The 26,670-nt window shown below is 52.1% G+C and overlaps 11 protein-coding genes across 11 annotated transcripts; 6 read left to right on the top strand and 5 right to left on the bottom strand.

The window, feature by feature from the left end:
• Nucleotides 1–7: 7 nt before the first annotated feature.
• On the top strand, nt 8–595 carry CGGC5_v008260 (Biphenyl-2,3-diol 1,2-dioxygenase 2; the record flags this gene model as incomplete). Its single annotated transcript, XM_032025265.1, has 1 exon — nt 8–595. One exon carries the CDS (start codon nt 8–10, stop codon nt 593–595), a length of 588 nt encoding a protein of 195 aa, XP_031892130.1.
• A 123-nt stretch (nt 596–718) lies between these two features.
• PRD1-2 (Saccharolysin) lies at nt 719–2,985 on the bottom strand (the record flags this gene model as incomplete). Its single annotated transcript, XM_032025276.1, has 3 exons — nt 719–914; nt 964–1,610; nt 1,660–2,985. 3 exons carry the CDS (start codon nt 2,983–2,985, stop codon nt 719–721), a joined length of 2,169 nt encoding a protein of 722 aa, XP_031892131.1.
• An 811-nt stretch (nt 2,986–3,796) lies between these two features.
• CGGC5_v008262 (uncharacterized protein) lies at nt 3,797–5,815 on the bottom strand (the record flags this gene model as incomplete). Its single annotated transcript, XM_032025288.1, has 4 exons — nt 3,797–4,705; nt 4,757–5,200; nt 5,251–5,641; nt 5,754–5,815. The coding sequence occupies 4 exons, from the start codon at nt 5,813–5,815 to the stop codon at nt 3,797–3,799; spliced, it is 1,806 nt and encodes a 601-aa protein (XP_031891788.1).
• An 851-nt stretch (nt 5,816–6,666) lies between these two features.
• Nucleotides 6,667–10,022, bottom strand: Mutanase (the record flags this gene model as incomplete). Its single annotated transcript, XM_032025299.1, has 6 exons — nt 6,667–8,006; nt 8,068–8,853; nt 8,906–9,083; nt 9,135–9,407; nt 9,460–9,864; nt 9,936–10,022. The coding sequence occupies 6 exons, from the start codon at nt 10,020–10,022 to the stop codon at nt 6,667–6,669; spliced, it is 3,069 nt and encodes a 1,022-aa protein (XP_031891787.1).
• Nucleotides 10,023–11,195: 1,173 nt separating this feature from the next.
• On the top strand, nt 11,196–12,136 carry CGGC5_v008264 (uncharacterized protein; the record flags this gene model as incomplete). Its single annotated transcript, XM_032025310.2, has 3 exons — nt 11,196–11,446; nt 11,514–12,041; nt 12,124–12,136. The coding sequence occupies 3 exons, from the start codon at nt 11,196–11,198 to the stop codon at nt 12,134–12,136; spliced, it is 792 nt and encodes a 263-aa protein (XP_031891790.2).
• Nucleotides 12,137–12,778: 642 nt separating this feature from the next.
• On the top strand, nt 12,779–14,035 carry CGGC5_v008265 (uncharacterized protein; the record flags this gene model as incomplete). Its single annotated transcript, XM_032025322.1, has 1 exon — nt 12,779–14,035. The coding sequence occupies one exon, from the start codon at nt 12,779–12,781 to the stop codon at nt 14,033–14,035; it is 1,257 nt and encodes a 418-aa protein (XP_031891789.1).
• A 120-nt stretch (nt 14,036–14,155) lies between these two features.
• Nucleotides 14,156–16,123, bottom strand: afoB (Efflux pump afoB; the record flags this gene model as incomplete). Its single annotated transcript, XM_032025334.1, has 5 exons — nt 14,156–14,569; nt 14,627–14,787; nt 14,841–15,344; nt 15,417–15,687; nt 15,749–16,123. 5 exons carry the CDS (start codon nt 16,121–16,123, stop codon nt 14,156–14,158), a joined length of 1,725 nt encoding a protein of 574 aa, XP_031891784.1.
• Nucleotides 16,124–16,573: 450 nt separating this feature from the next.
• Nucleotides 16,574–18,564, bottom strand: CGGC5_v008267 (uncharacterized protein; the record flags this gene model as incomplete). The annotated part of the gene is made up of 3 exons (XM_032025346.1): nt 16,574–17,154; nt 17,209–18,368; nt 18,449–18,564. 3 exons carry the CDS (start codon nt 18,562–18,564, stop codon nt 16,574–16,576), a joined length of 1,857 nt encoding a protein of 618 aa, XP_031891783.1.
• Nucleotides 18,565–20,684: 2,120 nt separating this feature from the next.
• On the top strand, nt 20,685–22,670 carry CGGC5_v008268 (uncharacterized protein; the record flags this gene model as incomplete). The annotated part of the gene is made up of 6 exons (XM_066151997.1): nt 20,685–20,753; nt 20,825–21,069; nt 21,148–21,832; nt 22,019–22,172; nt 22,260–22,371; nt 22,625–22,670. The coding sequence occupies 6 exons, from the start codon at nt 20,685–20,687 to the stop codon at nt 22,668–22,670; spliced, it is 1,311 nt and encodes a 436-aa protein (XP_066008782.1).
• Nucleotides 22,671–23,443: 773 nt separating this feature from the next.
• CGGC5_v008269 (uncharacterized protein) lies at nt 23,444–23,945 on the top strand (the record flags this gene model as incomplete). The annotated part of the gene is made up of 3 exons (XM_032025380.1): nt 23,444–23,515; nt 23,688–23,830; nt 23,882–23,945. The coding sequence occupies 3 exons, from the start codon at nt 23,444–23,446 to the stop codon at nt 23,943–23,945; spliced, it is 279 nt and encodes a 92-aa protein (XP_031891818.1).
• A 575-nt stretch (nt 23,946–24,520) lies between these two features.
• CGGC5_v008270 (uncharacterized protein) lies at nt 24,521–26,302 on the top strand (the record flags this gene model as incomplete). The annotated part of the gene is made up of 3 exons (XM_032025391.1): nt 24,521–24,824; nt 24,893–25,278; nt 25,331–26,302. The coding sequence occupies 3 exons, from the start codon at nt 24,521–24,523 to the stop codon at nt 26,300–26,302; spliced, it is 1,662 nt and encodes a 553-aa protein (XP_031891817.1).
• Nucleotides 26,303–26,670: the final 368 nt, after the last annotated feature.

Below are 26,670 nucleotides of genomic sequence, written 5' to 3' on the forward strand. Positions count from 1 at the left end.
CGGAAATATGCTTCAAGGTCGCGTTCCTGCGCCAACGGCAATTGCCCACATTGGCCTGCGAACGGCAAACCCGGGAAAATTGGTCTCTTTTTACCAAGTCCTTCTCGGTGCAAGAGTGGTTCTCACCAACGACTTCATCTCCGTTCTCACCTGGGACGAAGAGCATCACCGTCTTGCCATAATCCACGATGAGACGGCCGTCCCAAAGCAGACCAACACGAGCGGAGTGGATCACATTGCTATCAAGTTTGCTTCGGCCAAAGACCTTGCGCAAGTGTACCGTCATGCAAAAGAGGCAGATATCACGCCAAAGGTCTGTCTCAACCACGGCGTGACAACAAGTTTGTATTACACGGACCCCGACGGAAACAAAATTGAAGCACACATCGAGGCGTACAGTGACCCCGACGATGTTCAGAGGCACATGAAGGCGATAGACCCGACGAACATTAGAGCAGTGAGATTCGATCCTGAGGATCTTCTTCGGAGAGTCAAAGGTGGAGAGGACGATGAAAGCTTGAGGAGGGCTGGGCTTCTTGGTCCACAGCCAGCTTCAATCGATAGTTCAACGGCTGAAGTGGCTGCCGGAGGATAGTGAGATGGAACCATTTTTGAGCAAAACTCGCTGTATGAAAGCCTCAATATGGCTTTGATGTAATTGATCACCAAAGCATAGTGGTAATTCAATAGCTACCCCTCACAGATCAACCAAGATCTATCACAATTCAAGACCCAAGTCTTCATAGAAAGCCTCCATCTTCGCCTCCCTACCAAGAAATTCTTGCAAAGTAGTCATCTCCGGCTGGCTGCCACCCTTCTCTAACACACCGTACCGATACCTTCGACCCGCTTCGACACTCATCGGATCGCTTTTGAACACGGTGGAGAAGATGTCTTGCGCATAAACCTTTGAACTAAACAACAGATTAGACAGGTTCGAAACTGAAGCTCAAAAGCACTTACAACAGGTAGCTGTAGAACCCAGCGTCATACTCGTTCATGAAGTGCCCGATATTGGTGTATCCGTGCCCCCACTCGTCGCCAGCACCCAAGGCGGAGAGGTCGTCGGTCGGGACGATCTCCCGTCGCAGGCGATTCCACAATGTTGTGAAACTCTGATCCTCACTTCTATCACTAAGTTGATGGACAGCCATGTCGAAAGTTCCGATAAAGAGCTGATGCAAAGTGTCCAGAGACGTGTTCGCATGCTTCGCCTTCAGGAGACTTTCAACCATTGCCCGCGGCAATGCCTTTGGTGGCTGCGCGATATCTTCATTCTTCCCCATCTTAGAACTCCAGGTATTCAGGTAGTCGTCGGACAGATATGAGTAGTGGTGACTGAGGGAAATGATCTGTTCGGGCGTCCAGCACCAATTCTCGAGGACTTGGCTTGGTGCCTCGCCAAAGTCAACAACAGTACCCATAGGCCCATGAAAACGTGCGAACTTGGTGCGGGATACAAGGTCGTGAATGCCGTGACCCAATTCGTGGAAAAGAACAACGACGTCCGGGTGACGGAGGAGAGTGGGTTTTGAGGCGCTTGGGCGCTGGAAGTTGCAGACCAGGGCTGTAGATGGGTAATGTTTGGTTTCATCCTCTTCGCAATACCCCTGAAAGTGTTAGTACAAGTTTACAGAATACAGAAGGAAGAAACCTTACAGGTACGACGCTGAAGTTGGCTGGATTTGAATACTTCCCCTCCCGGCTGTAGAGGTCCAAATAGAGGTATCCGAGGAACCCGCCGCCTTCTTCATCTTTGTCCCAGACGGAGAACGTCTGTACGTCAGGATGCCAAACTAGATCATCTCCTTTACCAGTGGAAGACAATGAAGCTCTGTCCTCATCCAAGATCTCATGAAACACCATACCGAACAGCTGCTCAAAGACCCCGAGCATCCCATTCACAGTCGATTGCAGTGGGAAGTACTCCGATATCTTGGCCTGGTCCACTGCAAAGTCTTGTTGTAAGAGCATATTGTCGTAGTATGGATTGTCCCAAGTGAAGTAGTGCCCATCAAAGTCTTCACCTCTCGCCTTAACATCGGCCTTCTTAAGTCGGAGTAGGGTCTCAACGTCCTTACTCGCAGCCTCTGTCAACTTCGAGCGGAGAGAGCTCAAGAAGGAGTTCACCTTATTCGGTGTTTCTGCCATCTTGTCCTCCACGCTCAGCGCCGCATGGTTCGGGTAACCCAGCAAAAGTGCTGCTTCGTGACGGAGTTGCACGACTTCCTTGAAGATAGCAACATTCGCCGGACATCGGTTGTCGTATGCTAGCCTAGCTGTCTGACGGGTAGCTGGGTTCTTCACTGCCCTGAGAACGGAGCTCAGGTCTATGGGTATCTCAATCTTGAGCTTTCCCTCGTCCTCCGTGCCCGTCTGTCCCTTTTCAAGTTCAGACAGGCTGTCTTCCGAGAAGCCTTCGAGCTCATCGGGGGCGAAATAAATTGCCGTGTTATCCTCGGCCAAATTCTTCGAGTACTTGGATGTGAGAGCATCGATGCGACTGCGGATCTCCTTGAAACGGTCACGTCGTTCGCCAGATGGGATCCGCAGACCGTTCTTGACGAATTCTTTGTACTTTTTGTTCAAAAGGTTCCGCGACTCCGGGTCGAGAGATTGTTTGTCTGCAGTGGCAAAGACAGAGTCAACCATTTTGAAGACGTCCTCATTCATTGATGTCTCTAATTGATAACCCCGAAGGACTGTCCGCGCTTGAGCCGCAGCATCGCGAACTTCTTTGTCGGGAGACACATCTCTGAGGAATATCAGCAGTGTCGCTTCTGAAGACAGAGCATTCTCGGCGTGAGCGAGGGGCAGTAGGGTGTTGGCAAATGTCGCAGAGGAGGGCGAGATGGTGTTGACGAGGTCCTTGTGGGCTTGCTTCGAAGTCTCAATAAGTTCGTTGATAGATTCGAGGATGGAAATCGGTGTTGCGGTGAACAGCGGGGGCAGCTGAGGCGGGTTGTGGGGTTTAGCAGAGGCCATGGTGAGACCCCATTCAAATTTGAGACGTCAATAACTGAGGTGGTGTAGATGTTGTGAGCATGGTTTGGGAAGAACAGTCTTGGCGATCTTATAATACTCCACCTTCTAACTCTCAGGCAACACCAATTCTCCTCATTCCAGGCAGACGATTTCACGGAGCAGCCGTGTTTCCGAAAGGTGCAAGATAGGAAGGTGCGTTATGCATGCCCTGTACAATGTTGTCGGTTCCAACATCAGTTGGAACTCCATCAATCGTGTCATTGAACACGGCGGTTGGAGCTGTTGGTTAGGCTTTGGAAAGCACCGACTTCGCATTAAACCCTGTCCACGGCTGCATTTCCAGGCTTCCCCGACACGAGCTAGTAGACCCTGCATACAGAGCCCACAGGCAGCACTCATCCGCCATAACAGCCCCGCGCCGGCAACGGGAATTGCCCCTAGATGCAGAAACGATGCCGCCATAGCCGGCCAAAGAGGGTCTCGTCGTCGATTCCCGGCGGTTGGGGCGGAACGAAGCGGAGGGGTTGGTGTGCCCTCAGATCCGGCGCGATCAGGCAACACGTTTTGTATTTTCTAGAAGCATTAAGTATTTCGATGGGAGCCTGCCCACCTGATAGTGGTATGTATTGTACAAACGGAATTTTAGGCTCCCGTAATGTGCCCATTAGCTGTTTGCATTCGCTAGCGCACGAATCGCGGCCGTTTCCCATCACTTCAAGCGAAGTCTCCTTCTTTAAATCAATCAAACGCTCACACCTGTATTCCAAATCCCAACCCATGACAAAGCAAACAAATGATGACGGCGGTCAGATCATGTCTTGGTGTCGACCTTCTGATCCTCCAAGACGTCCCGTCCTTGCGACAACTCAATCGCAGGTTCCGAAGATAAACTCTCAAAATCGCTCAACCCTGTCAAGTTTCGCCTCAGGGTCTTTGCACTCAAATGCTTGGTCGTTCTATCGATGGCGAGAATAACAAGGAAAATCAGGGCAACAGTAGGAAGTGTTGCCGCACTCTTGAGGTACTTGAAGATGAACTCTTCTGATGCCGCTCCAGCTGCCAGTCCGACGGCGAGTAATGCGGCAAGTCCTCGGCTCGCTACAGCCGCCTTGTCGAAGATGTTGAGAGGACGATCCTTGTGTCTAGTGATGAGGATGAAGATAGCAAAGAAGACGACCACAAACAGGAACGATGCCCAGTAGTAGATGTACACCGTCGTAAACGCTGGCTGGGCAATTTCGCCGGGGTCGCTCTCCCCACTTGAGCTCAGCCCGTTGTAGGACTCGAACAGCGTTCCGATCACCTTTTGGGTGAGAGCTTTGTAAGGCGGAGGTAGGAACAGGTCGTCGCCATTGGTCGTATTTGCGGCTGAGCATACTCCAGTCATGTTGCCGATGTTATAGATCTCCTGGTAAACGAAGGGAATCATATCGCGGACTTCGAGGCTGTTCGGCATGGTCAGGCTCTGAAATGAAGTGATTGTTGCGTTTGTAAGCGCAACTCCATCTTCGTTGAGGTTGACGCAGTGGTTGCGGAGGTCGTTGAAGAAATTGCCAAACTGGCTGAGAACCTGCCATGCGAGCGCAATTTGCTGGGAGCCTTCGACGACACCGATCATGCCGAGATGGAATGGGAAGTGGAGCACAGCCCAGATCTGCTGGCGGACGGTACCAAACTTGCACTCGGGGGGATTGTCGAAGTACAGCATCCAACAGAACATCTTGCTACTTGTTAGGGTGTTGATTCATCCCAGGAGTTGAGGCTTGCTTACCAAGATGAAAACGATGCAGCCGACGACTAGGCAAGCGTCTAGTCTAAGTCCAGTGTCCCCCATCAGGTTGCCGACGGTCTTGGTTGCTCCAATGGCACCTTCGCCGATAATGACGAGGGTGAATAAGCCCATTCTCTCCGTGAGATGCGTATGCTTGAAGCCCATGTTCCTCCATACCGAAGAGATACCGAGAGTAATGGCTGCCTCGATAGCTAGAATGATGTACCACACGTAGTAAATACCCAAGCCGTTGCCTGACTCCGGGGAAAACGCGGGGGTCATGGAGTAGAGGGCTCCACCAGAGAAGATGAAGAGAGTGATGGTCAGAGAGAGGGGCCATGTTAGGCTTTTCGTCTTCTTACGGACGAAGTGCAATGCGACAGAGTACTGGGCAACTAGCAGCAGCCTTGTGGCGAAAAGAATGTTGCAAAGAAGTTGAAAGCTCTGTATAATCGTCAGAAATACGGTCGGTCCTTGAAGGCAGGGAGACTTACCGCATTGTTATGTTCCTTTGTACCGGGACTAAATGATGAGCCAACTAAAGCGAACCCGACGAACAGCAAGAACTGAATAATTTTGCACATCCGCTCGTAGCCGGAGTCGATTGAGAACCTGACATCGTGAAGCGTGATTTGGAACCACGTGAACCAGATGATACTGAAGAAGCCGAGATAGGCCGCAAGACTGGTAAGGTTGGTGATGCTGTGCGTCTGCGTAAACGTCTCGAGGTTCGCGACGAAGAAGAGATCGGAAAATAGCTCTATAGTGTTGGCATTGTGTCTGACAAAGAGCTTTACCTCGCCGGTGTCTTCATCGGAAGAGATCACGGGGGTCTCGATCCAGGTGAGGGGCGTAATCTTCTCTTCCTGGAGGTAGTCTAGGCCCCTGGACGGCGGTTAGGCAGCTGCATGCAGGAGGATTCCATCGAGATGGGTGCATGTGCAAAACCACACAAGTGGCATGATGGGAATTACGCGAGGCGCTACTCTTTACTCACCAGCTGACTTCCGAGCTATCAGAATCGACCCGGCGCACCTGGCTGCTCGGGAGCTTCGCCATGATTGCGCGGCGATGGTGGACGTCGAGAACGCCACAAAATCCGTTTGTCAAAAAAGCCTCGTTGGTTGGTGATTAGGAAATGTTTCTTGCGAGTCCGAAAGAGAGCTCAAAGAAACGAAGGGGAAGAGAGACGGCTCTCTCAATATGGGGATGGCATGTTGGGGGCGGTCGAATCCGAATGGTCCGTGTTACTGAACATCTCGGCGATATTCCAACGCTTCGACGAATACCGAGTCATCTTTACAGTGATCGTTTCCCTATTTCCCGTATCTACGTGGTCTGGATGCTGCGGAACATGGCTGTGTTTTGTGTTTAAGCTTTCCCGACACGGCGCTAATAAGGGGGGAGACCCGCAATCGCGCCGGGGCTTCGCTCTCGGTCTCGGTCTCGGCGTGGAGCCAACATTTCGGAGGGCCGTCTTTCACGGAGGTCTTCAAATATTAACTACATTCCGCCGGGTTCTCATCGAGCTGATGTGCATGCCAGAGACTGTTATGTTGATTCCCAGAAAAGATCGACCATCAGGATGTATTTCGAATGCATCTTCAAAACATTCAATGGCTGAGTTGCGAGTTTCCAACGAGGCACACACGAACGACGATCTACGACACCAACTACGATTTTGCAATCGCCGGATTTTTGCCGAATACGTCGTATAACTCTACAAGTGGACCGAACCGATTGAGACAATATTTGTCGCCCATTTTGGCATCAAAGCCCCGGCGTTCATCACGGATTGGGTTCCCGAAATGCAACGAGCCCCTTTTGTACGAAAAAAGTCGAACATATTGAATAAATGAAGATGTCTGGCGGAATACGAATACAAAGAAAAGTTTCCTCTGAGCGGGAATCTACAGTTTACACGACTTGACAATCTTCTCCGTCAACTCCGAATACCCCTTGAAGGTATCTCCCATCTGCGCAACCTTCGCCTCGCCCATCGCCCTTCGTGCCTCTCCCGCAGAGCTGAAATGGTCGGCATTTCTGAATGAGCTGGCTATTCCCGCAGCCCCGAACAGTGTACCGAAGATCGTGTATCCGATACTGGAAGGGTCGTCTACCATGCTGTAGATGTCGAATGCGGCATTTCCTGCTTCGCCCGCGATCGCAATGGCTCTTGCCAGCGCCGCTAGTCCAGCTACTCCAGCGAGCTCCTCGCCGACGAAGGGAACGACAGCTAGAACAACAGTGACGATGAGGAGGATCAGATTCTTCTGTTCCTCTTCTTTCTCCGTCTCGCCGATGGACTTGACTTGCTCCATCGCCTTGACGGCCTGGAACGCAAGGGCCACAGGCATGGTGTAGACATCGACTACGTCCTCGATCGAACCGCCCCACTGTCCAAGCATGAGGTCTGTGAGAGTTGCATCGATACTGGTAGGCAAAGCCGTGAGGTTGGCTCCAGCCTCCGTGAAGAGATTCTTGGGGTTCGACACCGTAATATCATCCGCTTGTTGGGGGAAGTTGTCCATCTTGACGAGTTTGGCATGGCACGTATCAATCGGCTGACCCTGAACCATCTGCGGCGCGCAGTAAGGCGTGATATCTTGCTCAGCAAACTTGACCCAGCCCGGCTCAACGCCGTAAGTTGTGCCCAACACCGCGTGGAAGCCCGTTTCGTTGGTGAGAGTCCACTCGATCTCGACGTTTGTCGTGTATGAGTCGCCGGTGAGGGTGCTGGGGTTGGGGCAGTCGAAAGTGCTGGTACCGCCCTTGAAGTTGCAAGTGAAGTACGTGTAGCCATCAGACTTCATAAAACTCCAGATACTATGCGCAACCAGTCCCTTGACATACTTGACGTAATACCCGAAGAGACTGTCGTAGTTGTTGTTGGCATCGTTGAATTTGGAAAGTGTTGCAGTATGGTTGTTCGATAAGACACCCAAGGCGTACATCCCGGCACAGTAGGGCTCGTAAGAGTCGGCAGCGGCAGCCAGAGCCTCCAAAGAGTCAAAGGTCAGAGAGTAGTCGCAAGGAGGCTCGGCGGCCCCATCCCCATCACCGTCGTCGGAGCCACTGTAGCAAATGCACAGGCCGTAGTCGCAGGCAAAGCTGCAGATGGCTTCCAAGAACATGCTGGAGTCGTCGGCCAAAGTGACAGTATAGTCGACATCACCCTCACTTGGAACAGAAGCATCGTCTAAGGAGAGCAACGTGCCGGTTCCGGTGCATCGGCAGACTGCGTTGGGGCCTGAAGAAGTTTGTATCAGTCTCATGAACGGTAAGAAACAGATGGACGAGAAAGAACATACAGTATCCATACGCGCACGCCCAAGCGCAAAGGTCCTGGGTGGAATCATCCGAGCCAGCTTGACCGGACGTGCAAGCTTTGTGCAAGAATGGCGAAACGGCGGGTGCACTGAGGTCCTTCTTCTCCGTCGTGCAGTACTTAGTAAACTCAGTCGTGTATCCATGATTGTAGACCCAACTGCAGAGGCCCTCGTAGTTGGGATCACTCAAAGCGTGGCCCTCGTCTCCGGTGATCTTTGGCTCCTCGTTCTGAAGGCCCATATTGGTGCAGGTGCAGGAGCTGGACGGGCAATATCCATACTTGCACACGATGGCGCAAATGCCACCAAAGCCTTCGGCCCCGGTACCCGCCGTGCAGACGAGATCCGAGATGTCATGTGCAGTCTCCGTCGCCGAGACAGCCTTGGTGGAGAAGTCGCCGTAGACATAGGGATTGAAGTTGGCATTGCCGTCGGCATCACAGCCGCCGATATCCTTGTCAGAGGTGATTGCAAAGACGGTCTGGTCGTTGCGAATGATCGATGCAGCGACAGTTCCAGATGCACCATCCTCGACATAGACCGATCCGTAGTAGACGCCGACACCACCGGCGGGCTCAGATGCCCAGGATCCGGCCATGTTCTTGCCGCCCACGGAAATGCTGATGTTTCCGGGAGATGCAAGGACAGCATAGTACCCGATGTACTTGCCACCACCGAGGACATCACCTGCAGAGTACTCATACTGGAGCTGAGTCGCGGTGTTGACGGGAGTACCACCATCACTGCAGCCGTCAGTAGAGTGAAGGACTGGCATTTCGTTAGTCCGCGGCACTATCGATGGGTCTGCGTAAATACTCACGATATTCTAGGACTAGACTCTCCTCCTTCACGGTGGCCTTTCCGGTCTTGTACTGTTCGGTCCAGACCTGAAGAGGCCATCTCAGAGGATAATGCTTCATCCCAGTGATGTAGTCAAAAGCAGCGTAGCCATTGCTGAGGTAGGGAGGTGTATCGATGATGTCGCCGATGTAATGAGACTTGGATGAGGTTAGTGAGTGCCCTGCATTTCAAGGTATGGGGCTACTGACCTCTCCGAAATCGTTCCAGCTAATAATCTCAACATACTCGGGCTGTAAGAACATGATCTGCGTCCAACGATCACCCCAAAGCTTCATGGTGTGGTCGGGCCACATCCAGTTCTTGCTGTACCCAGGGAGGTTCGTGTAGAACCACGGGGATGCGCCCATCATGTAAGGCTTGCCATCGAGGTACTGGATGTAGGAAGCATCGGTGTATGTGTCCATGGACTCGCCTCCCCAGGACCAAGGAGACCAGTTGAACAACCCATCTGCAACATCATTCTACTTTGAGTCAGCGTCCAAACATTTGCCTCACTAACTGTGTTCGGCTTACCTCCAATGCTACGGCTGGCTTCGCGCCAAGAGAACTCCAGTCGGGGATGAGGAAGCAACCAACGGATCCCTTGATGTCGACCCAATCAGCAGCATTGTCAGGGCCCTCAAACGTGCTCACAAGAGGCGTCGAGTCTGAGTGTTGGAAGTAGGCGCTGTGGTGCACATACTTGTTCAGCAAAGCAATGACGTCGGCTTTGTCCCATGCGCCGTTGCCAGCGTAGTCAAAGGAGAAGAAGAGTTTGAACCCAGCCGATGCGGCTGCATCAAAGGCGTTGGGAAGCTGAGCATCGGTAATGTTTGATCCAGCTGCAATGTTCAGAGCAAAAGCATCGATTCCGGCAGTAGCTGCCTCAACCATGTCAGACTTCCACCAAGAGGTGCTGTAGTTCTCGGTGTTGTCAACCTTTCATCGTTGTCAGCATCGCAGACATGGTTGCGTGTCTTTTACCATGAAGAAGCTTTTCGAAAACTTACCATGAAATGGGCAAAGACTGCTTTCGCTTGCACATGTCGAGACATGCTTAGCAGCAACGCTGCTGCGGAAGAAAAAGAGATCTTCATGATGAATGAAAGTCAGGATATCAAGAGAATGATACTGTGGTAAAGAGTGAATGAGGCTGCCTTGAGACGAATATCTTGGCGAGGGCACGTCTAGCTTTTGACTACGTAGCGCTCAGTGAGAGGGGAAGTGAAGCCGTCTCTCAGGTATCACCATACTGCTGACGCCTCAACCCATTCCATCTGCTCTCACCACATGGATGTCAAGGATGTGACTTCCCACGTGGGTCGAAGAAGCTCGATTCGAACCGACTTGCTTGGCAGCCTGCTGCAGGTTCAGAACGTTTAAACGGCTGCCTTGCCGTCCTGCGGCCCCTGCCGCAATTCTTCAGATGCCAAATGATATCGCTTAGCCCTGTCATGAGCTTGTTCATGTGTGCTAAGTCGGAATGCCCCCACCTGATCGCAGGGTCCTCGATATCAAAAGCTTAGCGTTCGAAGATCCACTTTCATCCGGTGTGTCGTCCCTTTTCTTCCAAGCGCTGATATTCCCGACCGATTTCTTCACCAAAGTTCCAAAATGCGACGGAACGCTCCGAACACCACCGGATAGCAACGTTGGATGCGGCAATAAAATCTTTGCATTGGCATGCGAAGCCAGGCAGCCGATCTCTGAAGTCCGGAGGGAAATTAGAAGATGTTGGGCTATCTAGCTCTTTGCCGACTTAGCCGACTTGACCCCTACCATCAGGATGAATGAAGCTGAAAATCAGTTTCTGGTGAGAACTTCAGATATTGAGAAAGGATCGGGCTCTGTCTAGGCATCCAAATTTTACCAAAGTTCTATCCACAATAACGCCGCGATCCTTGCTGTGATATCGTGTGATAGCGAAAGTTGCATCGGTCCCTGGGCTGGAGCGTGGGCGAGAGCAGTAGTTGAATCCTACAAGCGTCCGGACCGCAAAATTGCAATGGGCTTAGCAGCTTCTCAGTAGCAGAATAGGAATCGTCCAGCTGGGAAAATGGAGTCAAGAGAAGAGGTTATCTACTTCCTGGCCCCCTCGTTGGAATATTGCATGATGTGCTCTAATACTTTATTCATCTTCGTGCCAGCGTGTAATTGCTCAACCAAATCGGCTCCAATATCTTCTTCTTCGTAAGCGAGACCTTTACACCCAAATTATCTTCATGCTGACCTCCCCGAGGTGGACGAAAGTGGCGCGGTCAATTCTCATCATGAAGCTCTCCGTCGTTTTCTGGGCTCTCCTTCACTTGGCTGCGGAGGTTTGCGCGTCGACCAGGGCCAGCCCATGGCAAATGGTGATGTGGTACTACACGTATCGGCTACATGTTGCTGTCGTTGGCCTCGGTGTGCAAGCCTTCGCTCCGTGTATATCAAGCAGCGGCACCTACTGCTCCTTTGATGAATTTGCACAATATGTGCAAAGGACGTCAAAGAACTATCCGGTCACTCAGTGGACGATTGGGTACGTTGATAGACATTCGTTCTTCCGTGTACATTTTCAATTGCTTGCGACTGGTACTTAATGACAGGACTGTCGATGGTCGAGGTTTAGGGGATCTGCCTGATCCCCTCAAGGTTGTTCAGGCAATTCAGGCCAACCTAGGAGAGAGGGTCTATTCTGTACAGCAGGCCCCCACCAAGCTCTTCCCAGCGAAGTACACCGACCCCAAAGCGAACTACAGATTTGACGATATGATCAAGTCTCTGGATGCAAACATCGTTTATCTTCGCCAAATAATTCTGCAACACACGAGTGTCGACATTGATGCGTGGGATGGCACCTCGGACATGTGGAAAGGTTTCGTGACTTCTGTCGAGGGTCACAAAGAGATGCGTGAGGCCGACGAGTGGGACAAGGAGCTGAGTAACGTCAAGAACGGCTTCACTCAGGCTGGCCACACGCCATTCACTAAGACCGTCACTTCGTCAGTTGATGGCAGGACCACGTGGACGGAGCTGGACCCGGTACAGATTCTCCCGAACAGCGGGATGAACGGCGCCTCGTACATCCATCTCGTGGATACTTCAAAGAGCGCCCAATCTGCAAGTCATACGAGGTAAGTTGTTTTCGGTGAATATACCGCAACATTTCTCCATTGAATCGCTGAAGACTGACAAAAACTTGTTCATCTATCACAGTGTAATTCAGTAACTGGACAGGCTGCAGAGCAATTCGAAGACTGCGTTGGCAAACTATTGTCCAGCATAAGGGCTCATTTTACTATTTTGTCAAAATCCGCCACGACATAATATGTGATCATCTCTTTCAGTCCCTTAACTCTCATGTATTTTCAAGTAGTAGCTAGTTGGTGTTTTTGGCCAAGTAAAGCCGAATTATGGAGGTGCACAACCTACAACTACTTCCACCGCAGATATTCCTCTCGTGCTTTAAGTGTATCTCTTAGTATGCTTTCTGAAAAGTCAGCACTGCAATTCTTGTTCTTCCCTCTTAGTCAATCTTGCAGCGTGAGACGGTGGAAACGACATGGGGCCTGTGATCAAGAGAACATGGCCAGGCCAAATGGGTGGAGCGGTTCGCTGTATCCACCGGCCCAGGCAGCCATGGAACCCTTGTCAAACTGACAGGTGCCCTGGTCGAGGCCATTTCTCATGCCGCGAATATCCAAGCGCTTTCAAATACACCCTCTCCTACCCTAAGAACTGGTGGAAATTATATCAATACGATTTCCCGTCTCCTCGGACTACAATTGAAAGCATCTTCTGATTTTATTTCAGACCGGATTATCAATCAATCATCAATAACTTGTGCTATTCCCTTACTTCTTTTTTCAGGATGGCGACCCAGTTCACCGTTTTCCAACAGCTACCTCTAGAGCTGCGCCTCAAGATTTGGCAGTTCTCAATTCCCGCCGACCATGTGACAGAACTTGACGCGCCGTACCCAACGCGCCAAGAAAGCCTGCCACATTGGCTGTCAAATAAGCGCTTATGCGACATGCGCAATGCTTCGCGCCGCAATGGCGGACCACCAGCGGTCGGCAGAGTTTGCCGAGAAGCCCGGCAGGTCGTCCAGGAGAATGGATGCTATCTGGACAAAAAGCTTCACCCCAGTCAAGCCAACGACACCTTCAACAAGATCAGAGGACAATGGTTTCAACATGAAGATGTCATTCACCTGAACTGGGATCTGAAATATGACTCTGTAACTGCCATCGAGGACGAGCCAACCCCGGTACCTTCTCTGACCGCCTGCGCTCAATTCGCAAAGAGTGTCTCGATCACTAATGAGCTCCTGTTGTCGGAGACCTTCTCCAACGGCCTAGAGCGCAACTACCGTGGGAAACCTTTTCTTCGCCAGAGATGGGCCCAAAATTTACAGCTGCTGGGTTCTCTCAAAGAGTGTTTTGTCTGCTTGATGAGTTTCAACATTCACGCTCCAGCCCAGATCGTGGCCGGGAAGCATCTATTCGACAACCCAATTCGTCTGGCAAGCCCCTTTGACCACGATACTCTGGAAAGAATGCACCATCTATGGGAGGATGGGCTTCCTTTTATCGGACATGGCATGGGCGACGGGGAATCTGAGACAATGTTCCGCGAGATATTAAACAGAGATGCGTTCCAGCATAAGGTACATATATGGAACGAGGATGTCTGCGATCTCTGGCTGTTTTACAGATACACCGAAAGTTGGGCCAGCATACAGGGTCCAAAGAAGTTGCTCTGGGAGCCGCCAGCAGACTTGGAAATATTCGACCCTGCCAGGATCAACTTTAAAGGCCTACATTGGAACAAGAGTCATCCTTGGGTTATGGCCGAACTTGATGCTATGCCAAAGTTCAAGCCAGTCATCATGTTCAGGCACTGCACGAAGAATTGTTTCGACATTACGCCATATCTACGACCTTCAGTCCCAGGCTTTCCACCTACCATGGGGCCTCCACTACGCCTTACTGCTACTCCAGGATACTTCGATTTCCGTCCAATGGGGCCTCAACGACCGCCAATCATGTCTTCCTTCGAATACTACGTCGACACAGGGGCTATTGCATTAACCCATCGAGATCATTTTCCGTCCCAGGATCAGTAGATTATCAATTGATCCCGCTCCATTTGATGAACTTGTGTATTCTATCAGTCTGCCAGTAGCTTTGTATTAATTTGATGGGTGGGTTGTTACTCGAGTATCAGATGTTTAATCCTCCATTCATTACCGCTTCAGTGACTGTTCTCCATCTGCCTCGGACTTGATGGCCTTCAGCTTCTTTTCAACTCGAATGTCCTTCCATCCAAGACCCCACGCAAAGGCAAAGGTGGCAATACTGACTGCAATACCCAAATACATGACCTTATCAACACTATTGCTATAGGCTTGCAGCGTATGGCGGAGTTGGTCGCCAGAAACGAGCTTCCGCACAGAGCTAGCTCCAGCATTGATGATCACATCCGGCTCTATGCCAATCAAGGCGACCCGCTCCTGTAGTTCCTTTCTCAAAGAATTGCTGAATACGGAGTTTGCGGCAAGAAGAGTGATGGCTCCACCGATGTTCTGCGTGAAGATGATGATGGCCATAGCGACGGGGATCTGAGGGGCCGGGACGAGATTCTGAACAGCGATGTAGGCCTGTACACAAGATGGTAAGCATTATTCAATCAAGACATATAAAGTCAGCAGACTTACAGACGATGCCATTGCACCACTTCCCACCCCATAAAATACTTGGTACCCGATCCACTTCGCGGCAGGAGTTGTCGGACTCAAAGTCGATAAGAGCCCATAGCCGATGGCCGTGATTGAACTTCCACTCACTACCCAAGGAAGGTAGTAGCCGAGCATTTCAACTAGGACAAGAAGTCAGCCAGCACTATCGACAGTTGAGACTTTGGAACCGTACTCATAACACCTGAAATCATGGTAAACAGGACCATTCCAAGCGTAGTCGGCAATAAATGAACTCCACTCATGAATGGCGAGTCGTTCATAATAGCCTGGAAGTATATCGAAAGATAAAAATCGCCGACAAGAATAGCTGAGAGCAGGAAGAATAGATTTCCTGCTGCGGACCAGATGATACGATGCCTTAGCATAGCAAATGGCACCATGGCCGTGTCGCCCTGGCGGTGCTCCCAGACGAGAAACAAGATGAAGGTGACTCCGGCGCCGACAAGAAGCCCAATTACAACCGAACTGCCCCAAGGATGTTGGTTGCCTCCATATTGTAGTCCAAGTAGGAACATGACGGCCGCCGGGCTGATGAGCAGGAAGCCGGGAAGATCCAAGGATTTGACCGCCGTCCCAAGAACTTGTCGGACTGGGAGCTTGGGCTCGGCATCGGGAATACGGAACAAGAGGATGAGCCCAAAGACTGGGACACCGACCGGCAGATTGATGTAGAAGCCTGGATCAAATGCGTCAGTGTCGGTAGACTGTTCCAAAGTAAGGGGTTCGAGGTCACTGCAGTAAGACTTACACCAGCGCCATGAGACATATTCTGTGAACAGTCCGCCGACCACAGGTCCCAGAGCCAGGCCCAGCTGACCAATACCCATGTTGAGGCCCAAGAACTTCGCTTGTTCTCGGGTGGGCATGATGCAGGAGATGATCGTCAAGGCACCGTTAGCGAGACCCGAGGATCCTGCACCAGCAATAGTCCTTCCGACAATGAACATAGATGAAGATGTCGCAATTGCACATATCAGCGAACCAATTTCGAATATGGCAAAGAAGGCGAGAAAAGACCACTGTGCAGCATTGTTAATGGTCCGCAGAATGGGGTACGCCCTAGGGCCTGGGCCGTCTCACCTTCGCAGAGAAGTGCTGGTAAATCTTGCCGCTCAGAGGCTGTAGCGCAGAGCTCCCCAGTTGGTATGCGCCTCCGTACCAGCCCACGTCTATGAGGGAGTTGAAGCGCGAGGTGATCGCCGGGGTCGCGGTTGAAACAATGGCTAGGTCAAGAAAAAGGAGGAAGTAGGCCATAGTGAGTGGGAGAATTATCAGGGCACTCTTGATACCGCTGGGATAGTTCAGTACATCTGCAGGCTCCGCCGCGTGACCGTCCAATCCACTTTTCTCGGCATCTGATTGTTGCTGAGAGGTGTCGGTCAAAGTTTCTGGCGGTTGCTGATCAGTAACGGAAGCCTTCGGTGGCCCGGTTGAGTCGGAGGATGAGACAGCCATCTTGAACGGAAAAATAAGTCGTTTAGCCCAATACTTCTTGCGATATGTTTAGCTTGTGATGGATAGTAAAGCCAAAATACGGGCCGCCGGGAGGCCATCTTTATAAGTGTGCTATTCCGGACAGGATTTGCGGGCGAGTGATTCGAATTTCCGCTAATCTGCGACATTCCTCCATTTTCTCCTTCCTTGTTGCATTTATCAGCTGAATTTCGGCCTGGAGTCTGCCCGGTAAGGCGTTGCGGGACGAAAGGGGCACAACGGGTGTGAAGTCTCACCGACTGTTATCCGGGCCGGATTCTGAAATCCGGTCTGCCAAGGCCCATCTACGTCTGGAGCCCTTGTTGAAAACTCACTACTGCCTACCTTAGGTATTCAATTATTTGTAAATGATTCTGACTTTTTCGATTTTATAGAAAGTAAAATCTCATCAATTGTTTAGAAATACTATGTTTACGAACTCAAATCATCCCAGATGTGCCCCAACCACGCCCCAGGATTCCGGAATGGCACCGTTGAGATGGCAGTACCCGACCCAGATTCTACCCCGGAATTGTCTGCATCCACATCGATCAAAGAACGAAACTTGCGCATCCCATCCGCGAGTTGTGTAAGCACATCATCTGGCCCATTCTCCCCAGCTTCGGCAGTAGCATTACTCAACTTATCAGCCAAGCGATCCAGAACACCGGGAAGCTCGCCGATGGCCCTCTTAACAGCAGGATCCGCGCCAGGGTGGTGATAAGATTTGGCGAGATGGCAAAGAATGGCAATACAGTTGGCTAGGTGAGACCACTGGATTGACTGTATAAACGACGCGCCGAGAAAGGCGGAGGCGGGTAGACACAGGAGGGCCCTCGCGCAGGCGTTAACGGCGAGTTCTGCCTTCCAGAGACAAAAGATGCTGTCGCTTGGAAGAGCCGTCATGTTGGTTAGAGGTCTAGGACACATCTCCGGGGGCTCGTGGGGTCGAATTTGTGATCCTGCTTCGAGGATGCGGAGTTCGGTGTAGTGTGTGTGAGCCTGGAGTACACCTGAAGCTCATGGTTAGTGTTTGCTCCGGGAACGGGGCTTTAATCTACTATCACCTTGTTTAGGCAGGTTTTCTGACTCCATAGATGCTCTGATGTCTTGTAACTGTGACAAAAACATTTGTCCCTCCAAGACAGCCGTAGATGGCAGTCCAGTCATTGAGGCCTGGGGCTCGACTTGTGCGCTTCTGGTGGAAAGCAGTTGAAGACGAACTTGGAAAACCAAAGTTTTGTTAGATAACTCCTGATGAGCTTCCAGGGCGGCCAGACTGTCGCTCATCTGGGACGTCCATTTTAGCGGCTCGATCTCGCCGAAGTAGGCCGATACGGCAGAGCTAAGAGCGAAACAACCTAGAACTGCACGCTGAGACTCCAGGACCTCGGTCGTTGTCATTCCCCTTTCCTCGATATCATCGTGTTGAATCCCTGGGGCGAAGAATTGCATTCGGTGCGGCCGTCCTCTTGCTGGTTTGTCCAATCGCATTTCCCCGACCAAAGTCGTGGCAAAAGTCATGAGCCTTGTCAAGCTGCAGCCTGAAAGAACGTGATCCCATCCCCAGGCGATGTATACCAAAAGCCCCAGGAGAAGGTCCATAGACGCGTGTTTGCTGGAGGTTTTCTCTTCACGAAACATCATCTCGCCGAGAATTTGCTTTAGCTTACGTGCCCTCGTCCGCTTCTCGCTTGCCGACAGAGGGGTTACGCATCGGATTGCTTCACAAAGGAAAGGGCGTTGTCTTTGTAGCTTCTCCAAGGTCATGTCGGACGGAAAGTAGATGAAGGGGAAATTTGGCAGCATCAGGGACCGGAAGCGCTCCAAGTTTTCGGCGCTTGCACCGGTCGATGGCCCCGATACCGCGGCCAGAGGGGTGGTTGCTACCTGCGAACCGGGTGATCCAGTAATTGGAGGTGAAAGCACGGAGGCGGTATACTGAAGCTCATCGTCCTGTTCTTGGGAGTTCAGGTCGCGAGCCGCGTCGTTATCTAGCCCATCGCTCTCTTCTGTGTCTCTCAACTGTGGCTCATCATAGCCTGCTCCGGTGTCAGACGTCGCCGATGCGTCCTTGTCGATGACATTGCGCTCTTGTAGCAGCGATACGAGACTCGACAGTTTGCCCTCGAGGTCCGCAATCCGCGCGTTTGCTCTTTGAGTATTGTCGGCGGCTTGTCGTCGGATTGCATCACCGGGGTGACACGGCTTTTTGAGTCGGTGACATCTGTGCGTCGTGTTACCAAGATGCCGACTTCATCCCATCTCTGGGTGTTCATCCCTTGAAGGGCTGATGCATGCACTAACCTTTCACATCCATCGCCATCAGAGCGCAAGATGCATTTGCACTTGGACTTGAAGCAGCTCGTGCATGACTGTCCATATGGTGCTGCGTGACCAGGTGCCCTTCGTCTTTTCTCCATGTTTGGTGATGGGGAAGAGTGGGATCTCAGGCGACGCCTCACGGAACTTTGGTGCACTAGACGGCAGTGTGAGAGACCGGATTTCAGATTCCGTAGTCCGAAGGAATCGGGGGCCGAAATCAGCCTGGGCGCATTCAAGCGACAGGAGATGAATGGCTGACATTAGTAATGAGAGGACCAGGTAAGCCGGAGGAAGGAGCGCTTCCGCATTGGTTGGTGGCGTCTGACATCCAATGGAATCGATCGGGTTAATGTGATAAGTATGGCAGCAGGGGACTCTGTAGTTTGCTGCGCTCATCCCGCTGTGTGCGGATTCAGCCTCCCAGGATACTCCCATTCGAATACGCCGTTAACATTTGCGACAAGATGAGGCAGCAGAATATGCGATTTGAATTCGGAGATTCCAGCCGATGATGTGTTCTAATACAATACAGATCCACCTTCCTACCCAAACACGATGCTCCTTGCTACGAATGTGATCTTGATCCATGGAACACCCAGCGCCCCATCTCTAGGACCTCGCGATTGCTCGCATTCAATTATTCCTTCTACCCATATGGCTAATGGCTCATCCCGTCGACTTTGTTGTATCTCCTGCTGTGCAAATTGCAGATGCGATCAGTTCGAATTACATCGTTGCTCTGTTGAAAGTGTTCAATGTTAGCATGGGTTGAATCGGACGCGGGAAATGGCGTATGGGGCCCTAGGTACCCGTTTCTCATCCGATTGCTTCCCGGAAGAGTGGAGCCTTCTGAGGTACGGCCCGGTCCGGGGGGTGCTGAAGCTGCCCTAGCGTTGCCCCGGACGGGTCGTAGCCCGATATCGTTCACGTCGCCGATGTTGACCCGACGGTCTCCAGCTGGTCGAGGCGAGCGAGCCCGTTTAAGTTGCATGCAACCGATCATGACGGCCATTACTGCAGTAAGCGATGCGACGATTCCGAAAGCGATTGTAAGAATCTCGTTGACGCCCAGCGTAGAAAACGATGTCACCGAAGTGGTCTTTGCTGCCGGCAAGATCATGGTCGGTGTGGGAGCTGGCGCAAGGGTGCCATTGGTGGGAATGATCATCGTAGTTCAGGAAAAACAGCGAGGCTGGCCTTGGTAAAGATGAGAATAGATAAACGCGAAGCCATAATGAACTTTCGAGCTTCCTCGTAGTGTTTTTAAAAGATTCCGTTGCCTCTGGCTCAAGGCAACTGCTATGAGGAACACGGAAAGTGAGCCGGATGCCCTGTGACGATGCCATAAAATTGCACGGCGGACGGACATTCTTCGTGCACTGCCACGCTTGGTCGTCTCACTGATTTTCTACCGTCACCTCCGATTTGCCTGCTGTAAGATGTCGATCTGAGCTAAACCGAAAAGTCATCGCAGTTGTAATCGCACTTATTTCCCTGGTATAGCAAGCTTACCACGGGCCTGTAAGGGGGGGAGGAGTTGAAATGCGACGGAAGCGCGATCCAATCTGTGCGCGCCATTGGCGCCAAACAGCCAACCCACTGGTGCATATGGATGCGTGATGACTAGCCAAGGGGGAGTTTATCCAGCAGCACGTCGCCAAAGTGCAAAAGGACGTAGCTGTACCCAGGTTCTGGCCCGCCTTTCAATGTACTTGCGCCTATCACGAATGGTGGATGAGAGACCTTGCCGCAGCAATGCGACCGAAGTGCGATGCTAGCCCGAGTTAGAACAGGTGCAGCCCAACACAACAGTCAGGATCGGTTCGCCCTGCCCTTGTCCCCAGCCTGCTTTGCGTGAGCCACCCTGCCGCCGACCGATGGCCACGTTGGCTTAAGAATCGCATTTCCAAAGTGCGACGGCAGTCTCCGGCATGGTCAAACGGACCTTTTTCGGAATCGGGCTCCAGCCGCCTTTAAATGAGGCAGATCAGCCGCCTACTTCTAGCACAGGTCCCGCACCTTCTCGTCGTCGCACTTTTGCCATCGCACTTGACTGTATTCATGCCGTCCACACGACCCAGACACCATCTCAATGTCGTTTCCGTCCCATGCAGCGGCAACACAGTCTGGTTGGCCAGTGCCTCAAGAGGCGACATGGACCACTCAGATGACATCGACACAGTCCCAACGCGATCCGACTGCATCAGCAACGTCACAGATGCGGAAGAGAGAGCGGAGAAAATTGGACAACATCAAGTGTGCACAATGCCGCCATGATAAGGTGAAGGTAAGGGCTCTGAATATTAAAAATACTCACATGTATCCAGTCCTTCAAAGTCTTGCTTACAATTTGGTTAGTGCAGTCCACAGCCTCGCTTATGGCCACAAAAGTGCGAGCGGTGTGAGAGCAAAGGTTTCGCATGCTCAGAAGGAGAGGTCAAACGACGAACGAGAAGAAGGGTGTCGCCCACTTCGCCCAGACCTTCGAGTTCGGAAACTACACACCTCAACGACCAAGTCTCTAACATTCGACGAGGGGCAGGCCAAGTGAGTGTGGAGCTAGGTGTTGAAAGGGGTGAAGGAAAATGGGATTGCACCGATTTGTAAGTTCTGCAGAGTTATAGACACGCATGGCTTGCGTTGGCATACTTCTCCTGTTCCACATAGCTCACACAGCGCAGGATGAATCTAGTCACGTTCGTGCAGTTGTTAAATCATGAACGGTCGCTGCTTGCTGCGGCGGACTTCAACGTCAAAAAATGTTATACCGAATTTGAAGTCGCAGATTTGATCGAAATACCATCTGAAGCTGCATGGTTAGAAATTTATCTACCCATCCTCATGAAAGACGCCCGAAAGGAATTGTACGATCGCCAGGAGTCAGAAAGTCTCAAGATGACCGACCGAATACTGTACGAAAACGCTCACGAGGCGATTGGCGAAGACTTTGTCGTCCCTAGACACGATCCAGTTTCCGAGGAATTCCTTGCCAAATTACCTGTTGGCGTACAAATTCGTTATCTCATTCGGAAATTGCGCCTCGATATTCAACGGTGCGGGTGGTGCGACTTCGAACGTTTAGATGAGCTTGTGAGCCAGCTAATGCCTGAGCATTCGGCATGGCACGAACACTTCAATATTGCCGTTGATTACCATTTGGATGATTTCCCTTTCATGGTTAGCAATATTATCAGAGGGGCTGCTTACAGCTTGGTTGTGTCTCAAGAGCTTTCGATTGAGCCCTTGACTCGCATCTGGATCCGAGATCAGATCATGCGATATGAGGACGAAACTTCGCGCTTCCCAGTGACCAGATTTGTTAAACTCTGGAACGCAGAGAACGGTTCTGCCGATCTTGTCGCATTGGTGGGTAGTGAGGCAGGGCTGCCACTACTGCATGTTGCAGTCTTATGCAACAAGCCGCGAATTGTGAAGGCACTTTTGAAAGAAGATCCTAATCCACTCTACCACCTTACCTTGGGTGAGGGCTTCAATGTTTTTCATTGTGCTGCAGTGCTTGATTCCGTTGAGTGCTATGACGCATTGTTTCAGTGCGAGGGCGCCAAATTGGTGGAAGGGAGGAGGGCAGGGAATGGCGACCTGCCGCTGCATATTGCAGCTAGAAATGGACACAAAGGTGTGGTGGACTATATACTTTCTATTCACTCCGACGATAAGAACTACGTCAACAAACGTGGCCATTCAGGTGAGACACCTCTTATGCGGGCTGTAGAGTCTGGCCAATACGACATCGTTCAGTTCTTGCTGGATTATCCCGAAGTTGACATTGCAGCTTCTGACAACGTTGGGAAAACTGCTCTAGTCCACGCAGGCGAGAACGAGAACATATTTCGACTGCTTCTGTCGAAGTTTACAGGTCAATACTTCAACACGCCGTTTGTACGGTCTGACTCTACACCGTTGCATCAGTTGGCTGAATATGCTGGACATAAGGCAATGCACTCAATCTTGAGCTTGCCTTCAATTGTGCCAGATGTTGAAGATGGGCATGGCCGCACGCCATTGTGTAGTGCTGTACAAAGCGGAAACTTGGAGGCCGTCAAAGCGCTTGGTATTCGTCGAGATGTCGACGTCACAAAACTCTCTACGTGTAGGGCGGAGTACCTCGACAGTGAGACTTATACTGAGTTTGCAAAGAGACGGGCGCAAGACAGTGATGCTCGGTCTCGAAGATATGCGCTAGTTCTAGGCTGGCTTAAAATTCATTGCAAGGAACTGCAAGCTGATCTTGCAGATTGGGAAATCAATACAAGAACTACCGCACAGGAATGACGAAGTTCTCGGCAGGACCATGGGGGCGAAGACGAGTAAATCTCTCAAGTTCCAAGAGGGGGAGGAAAGACTGGTAGTAGACAGACTCATGAATAGATCGCACTCAGATTGCACTCGTTTGAAATTGATAAAACTTATGAAACAGTAGAAGTGAGCAAAGACTTGTAGCAGAACAGAGCACATCTGCAGCTATCTTCGACACCAAAAGCTGACGAGACCAGGTCAACTATCCGCTTTTGTACACCACTTGACCAATATCACACTTTCCACGCTTCGTACATAAAGACAAATATCTAAGATCATTCTTTTAGGATGTTACTGTGCCAATCTGTTCTGGTGCTATACCTTTGCCAAGGCCCCGAGAACTCTGTATCAAGGCCCGGGCCCTCGGGCCCGAAGTCCTTCGGCACCTCCGATGTCATCATATGCCGGCATCGACGAACACAATGGCCAAGATATACTGCCCCGCTTGTGATTACAAGAACCATCAAGAAATTAGGCAAGATAATTCGATGTGGAAACTGTCTTGGTCGCATCGAAATTATACGACGGCTCCAGAGGGTCAATAAATTGCCCCAACTCTCCCACTCAATTCACATACTTTTGTTCACCAACAACTCACTTGCTAACCTCTAGCCCAAAGACGACAATCTAAGTCTTTGAAAGGTCATTTTAAAAATCAACATGACGACCAATAACCCCGCCATCGCCTCCGAGACGCAAAAGTCCAACAAAGAGCAGGTTTCCCCTCCCCAGGTCCGTCCCTTCTATTTCCACAAACCTGCTCTCCCCCCTTTCCTTCTCAAAACATGGCTTGCTTACACCACCACAGTCATCTTCTCGACCAACTGACACCTCTTCCTCTCTTCAACCTCCCTACAATAACCCTCAACCTTCCCACCCACCCGCTCACCAAGCTTCTCCACAGCCCCTCCAAGGAGATAAATCAAGTCGCGCCGGCATCATCGGCGCCACGACCGGCGGCCTGACTGCCCATCTCTCGGGTGGGGGTATCCTGAGCACCATTGTAGGCGCTATGGCTGGTGCTGCGAGTGCGAAGAAGATTAGCGAGTATGTACAAATTCATGCTTCACATGCTGCTCGATGACTGATGTGTTGTAGGATAAAGAAGGAGAAGGAGCAGCGCGAGGGCGAAAAGCTAGTCCCTAACTTGCACAGCGTTTAATAGCTTAGGCCATGACTTGGTTCAATGTGGACATGACATGACAAGAGAATCCGCAGCATGTGTTCTTGATTTTGGATAAGACTGGCGACAGATTCGCATTTTGATAAACACAAGATTGTAACATGTCAAATAGATTCATTTATTGCGTCTTCCCGTAACCCCGCCTAGGAACGATAGCATTGACACGCAGCTGAACAATTTGTACAAAGAATCGGCCGCTGTCAAGATATTGTCTGGACCAATGTGTCCTTGAAAGCCGTCATCCGAACGTAGCCGCTAAATTTCCGGAAACCGCCCCCCCCCCCCCCCCCCCCCCCCCCCACGCCCGGGCCATCGGGGGCCGACATCGCCGTCCCGCACCTCAACTGCCGATAAGCTTCATGAGAGGGGATTCCTCCACCTCCCTCCGCCCCTCGGCCTCCAACCCCGTCCGCAATCCTCACTCTCCTCCCTCTCCCTCCCATCTCATCCTCTCATCTGCCCAGCCAAGTTTCATCCCCATCCCACCCGCACAGCCACACCTCCCACTACACTTCTCACTACACCTTCTGTGGCTTCCCTCCTCCCCGTCCACAATGAGTCTCGGCCCCCAATGCTGGCGCTGCCGCAAACGCCGCCTACGCTGCGACTCCTCCCTCCCCTCCTGCCGCAAATGCGCCCTCGCCTCCGTCTCCTGCCCCGGCTACGCCCCCACACGGCCCATCGCCTGGCGCAACCCGCTCCTCCTCACGTCCCACGGCATCGTTCGCGTGCGCGAGAACGGGGCCCACGAGAAGGCGGGCCTCGGGCGCGCGAGCGTGATGGGCATCGTGTGCCGCGCGCCGCGGAGCGTGCGGTCCGAGGTGGAGTTGCGCATTGCGGCGGATGCGATTGAGTATTGTGGGTATTCTTCCCTCCCTCCCTACCTTGATCACATCCCGCCGGGACGGAACTGATGGGTATGCTAGATAATTTGCATGTAGCTCCGGATCTGGTGCCGTACGCGACGGAGCGGAGTCCGTACCAGATCTCGCCGAGTGAGATCGGGGAGTTGGCGGAGTATGTGCGTAAATCGTACATTTCGATAGCGGCGCTGCATCGGTTCGTCAGCGGGGAGCCGGCGGGCGTGGCTCGGGTTAGCCCCGGGTCGCTCCGGTCTGCGGCCCCGTCGCCTGACGGGTCGGACATTTCGGAGCTCATAGCGGCGGGGGATTTTAAGAGTGTGCATTTCGCGTCGCAAGCAGCTGCGATCAGGGCGTTGAACGAGGAACTGGGCAAGCACCAATCCGACCAGAACGCCGCCGGGGCGGGGCCGGAGATTTTGCTTGGCATCATGTTGATGCTCTCATCACAGGTTCTTAGTCCTCAAGTGTTTCTTCACTGCCGCCTTGCTGACCTGGGGACAGATCCAGTACTCGGCGTACGCTCCATGGCAGGCTCACATCCACGGAGCATGGAGCTTAATAGCCGCGCAAGGCGGCATGGAAGTGCTAGCCAAGGCGAGTACGGACCTCTGCCGCGTATTACAACAAGTCGCCGTCGTGGACATATTCGGCATGTCGACGAACGGCCTGACAGAGGCGTCAGCAAAGACTGTTTTCTCGCGGTACGCACCCTACGCTATGATCTTTGACGAGAGTACGGTTGATATTGCCAACCCGTGGACGCTTATGCCAAACGGGCTGGCCAGGACCATCAACCAGATCAACATGCTGCGAGCAGAGAATCTTCTTCTCCCATCGATCGAATCGCGCACGCAAGGCCTGTTGACAGTGCTGCAGTTCCTCGACGCTGCGTCGCCAGATGCCTGGGCTGCTGAAGTCGCGACCAATGCCACCGTCTGGCTGGCGCCTGGCAGGTTGAGTGACGACGTTGAAACCAGGACAGCGTGGATAGCCCTCATGACTGCCTTCCTGAACGCAACGGTATTGTACGCCATCAATAGCCTGGCAGGACTAGGCGAGCCGTCTCTGAGAGCTGTCGCATCCTCCCAACAGTCAATGTCGTCCCTTGTCTCTAGGGAGGCGGCAACGTATGAAGAACTCATGTTTTCTATTCGCATCCTCTTCGACCAAAGAGCCCAACGGCAGGAAACCCAAGACAGATTGGATCCCCCCGCAACCAGCGCCGGTTTGCTGCACAAATTCGTCATCTGGCCGATGGTGGTCGGCGGCATCCAAGCCGCGCTCGTCCGTCGCGACGACGAAGCCGCCGGGTACCTGTGCTCGGGAATGCAGTCCATCGGCGAAGAGCTGGGCACGGTCAGCATGATAGACGGTGCCCGTCTCGTGGAGAAGTTGAGCCAAGCGCATAGAAACGGCCACGAGCCGACGTCTTGGGACGGCCTCTTCGACGGGGCACCCCTATTCTTGATGTGAACAAGACTCTGTCAAAGAATACCAAGGTTAGCCCGACATCGTCCCAAGCACTGGCGGGAGCTTGGGACTGCTCATCCCCGCAAGGGTCTATATGGGTCACACGCCTGCGGGAAACATTAGGTCAAACTGCCAAGTGTCGCTGGTGCATCCGGGAAGATCATTCAAGGTGCCTGCCGCACACGTCGCGTGGGCGGCGTGGCTGAGCAAACGCAAGGCCGATCATTGCCGACACGGCTCCAAAAGTCTGAGACACGGAACGGCTTCAGCGTTTGCAATTTCAATCTCATTCCTGCACATCCCCTGTGCGCCCTTGCAACTAACGTCAGCAATCACGAAAAACAGAGGCAAGCAAGAGTGTGATGGAAGTA

This window comes from Colletotrichum fructicola, assembly GCF_000319635.2.
Source record: "Colletotrichum fructicola Nara gc5 chromosome Unknown KSG_Nara_v1_contig04, whole genome shotgun sequence".
Lineage (NCBI taxonomy): Eukaryota > Fungi > Ascomycota > Sordariomycetes > Glomerellales > Glomerellaceae > Colletotrichum > Colletotrichum fructicola.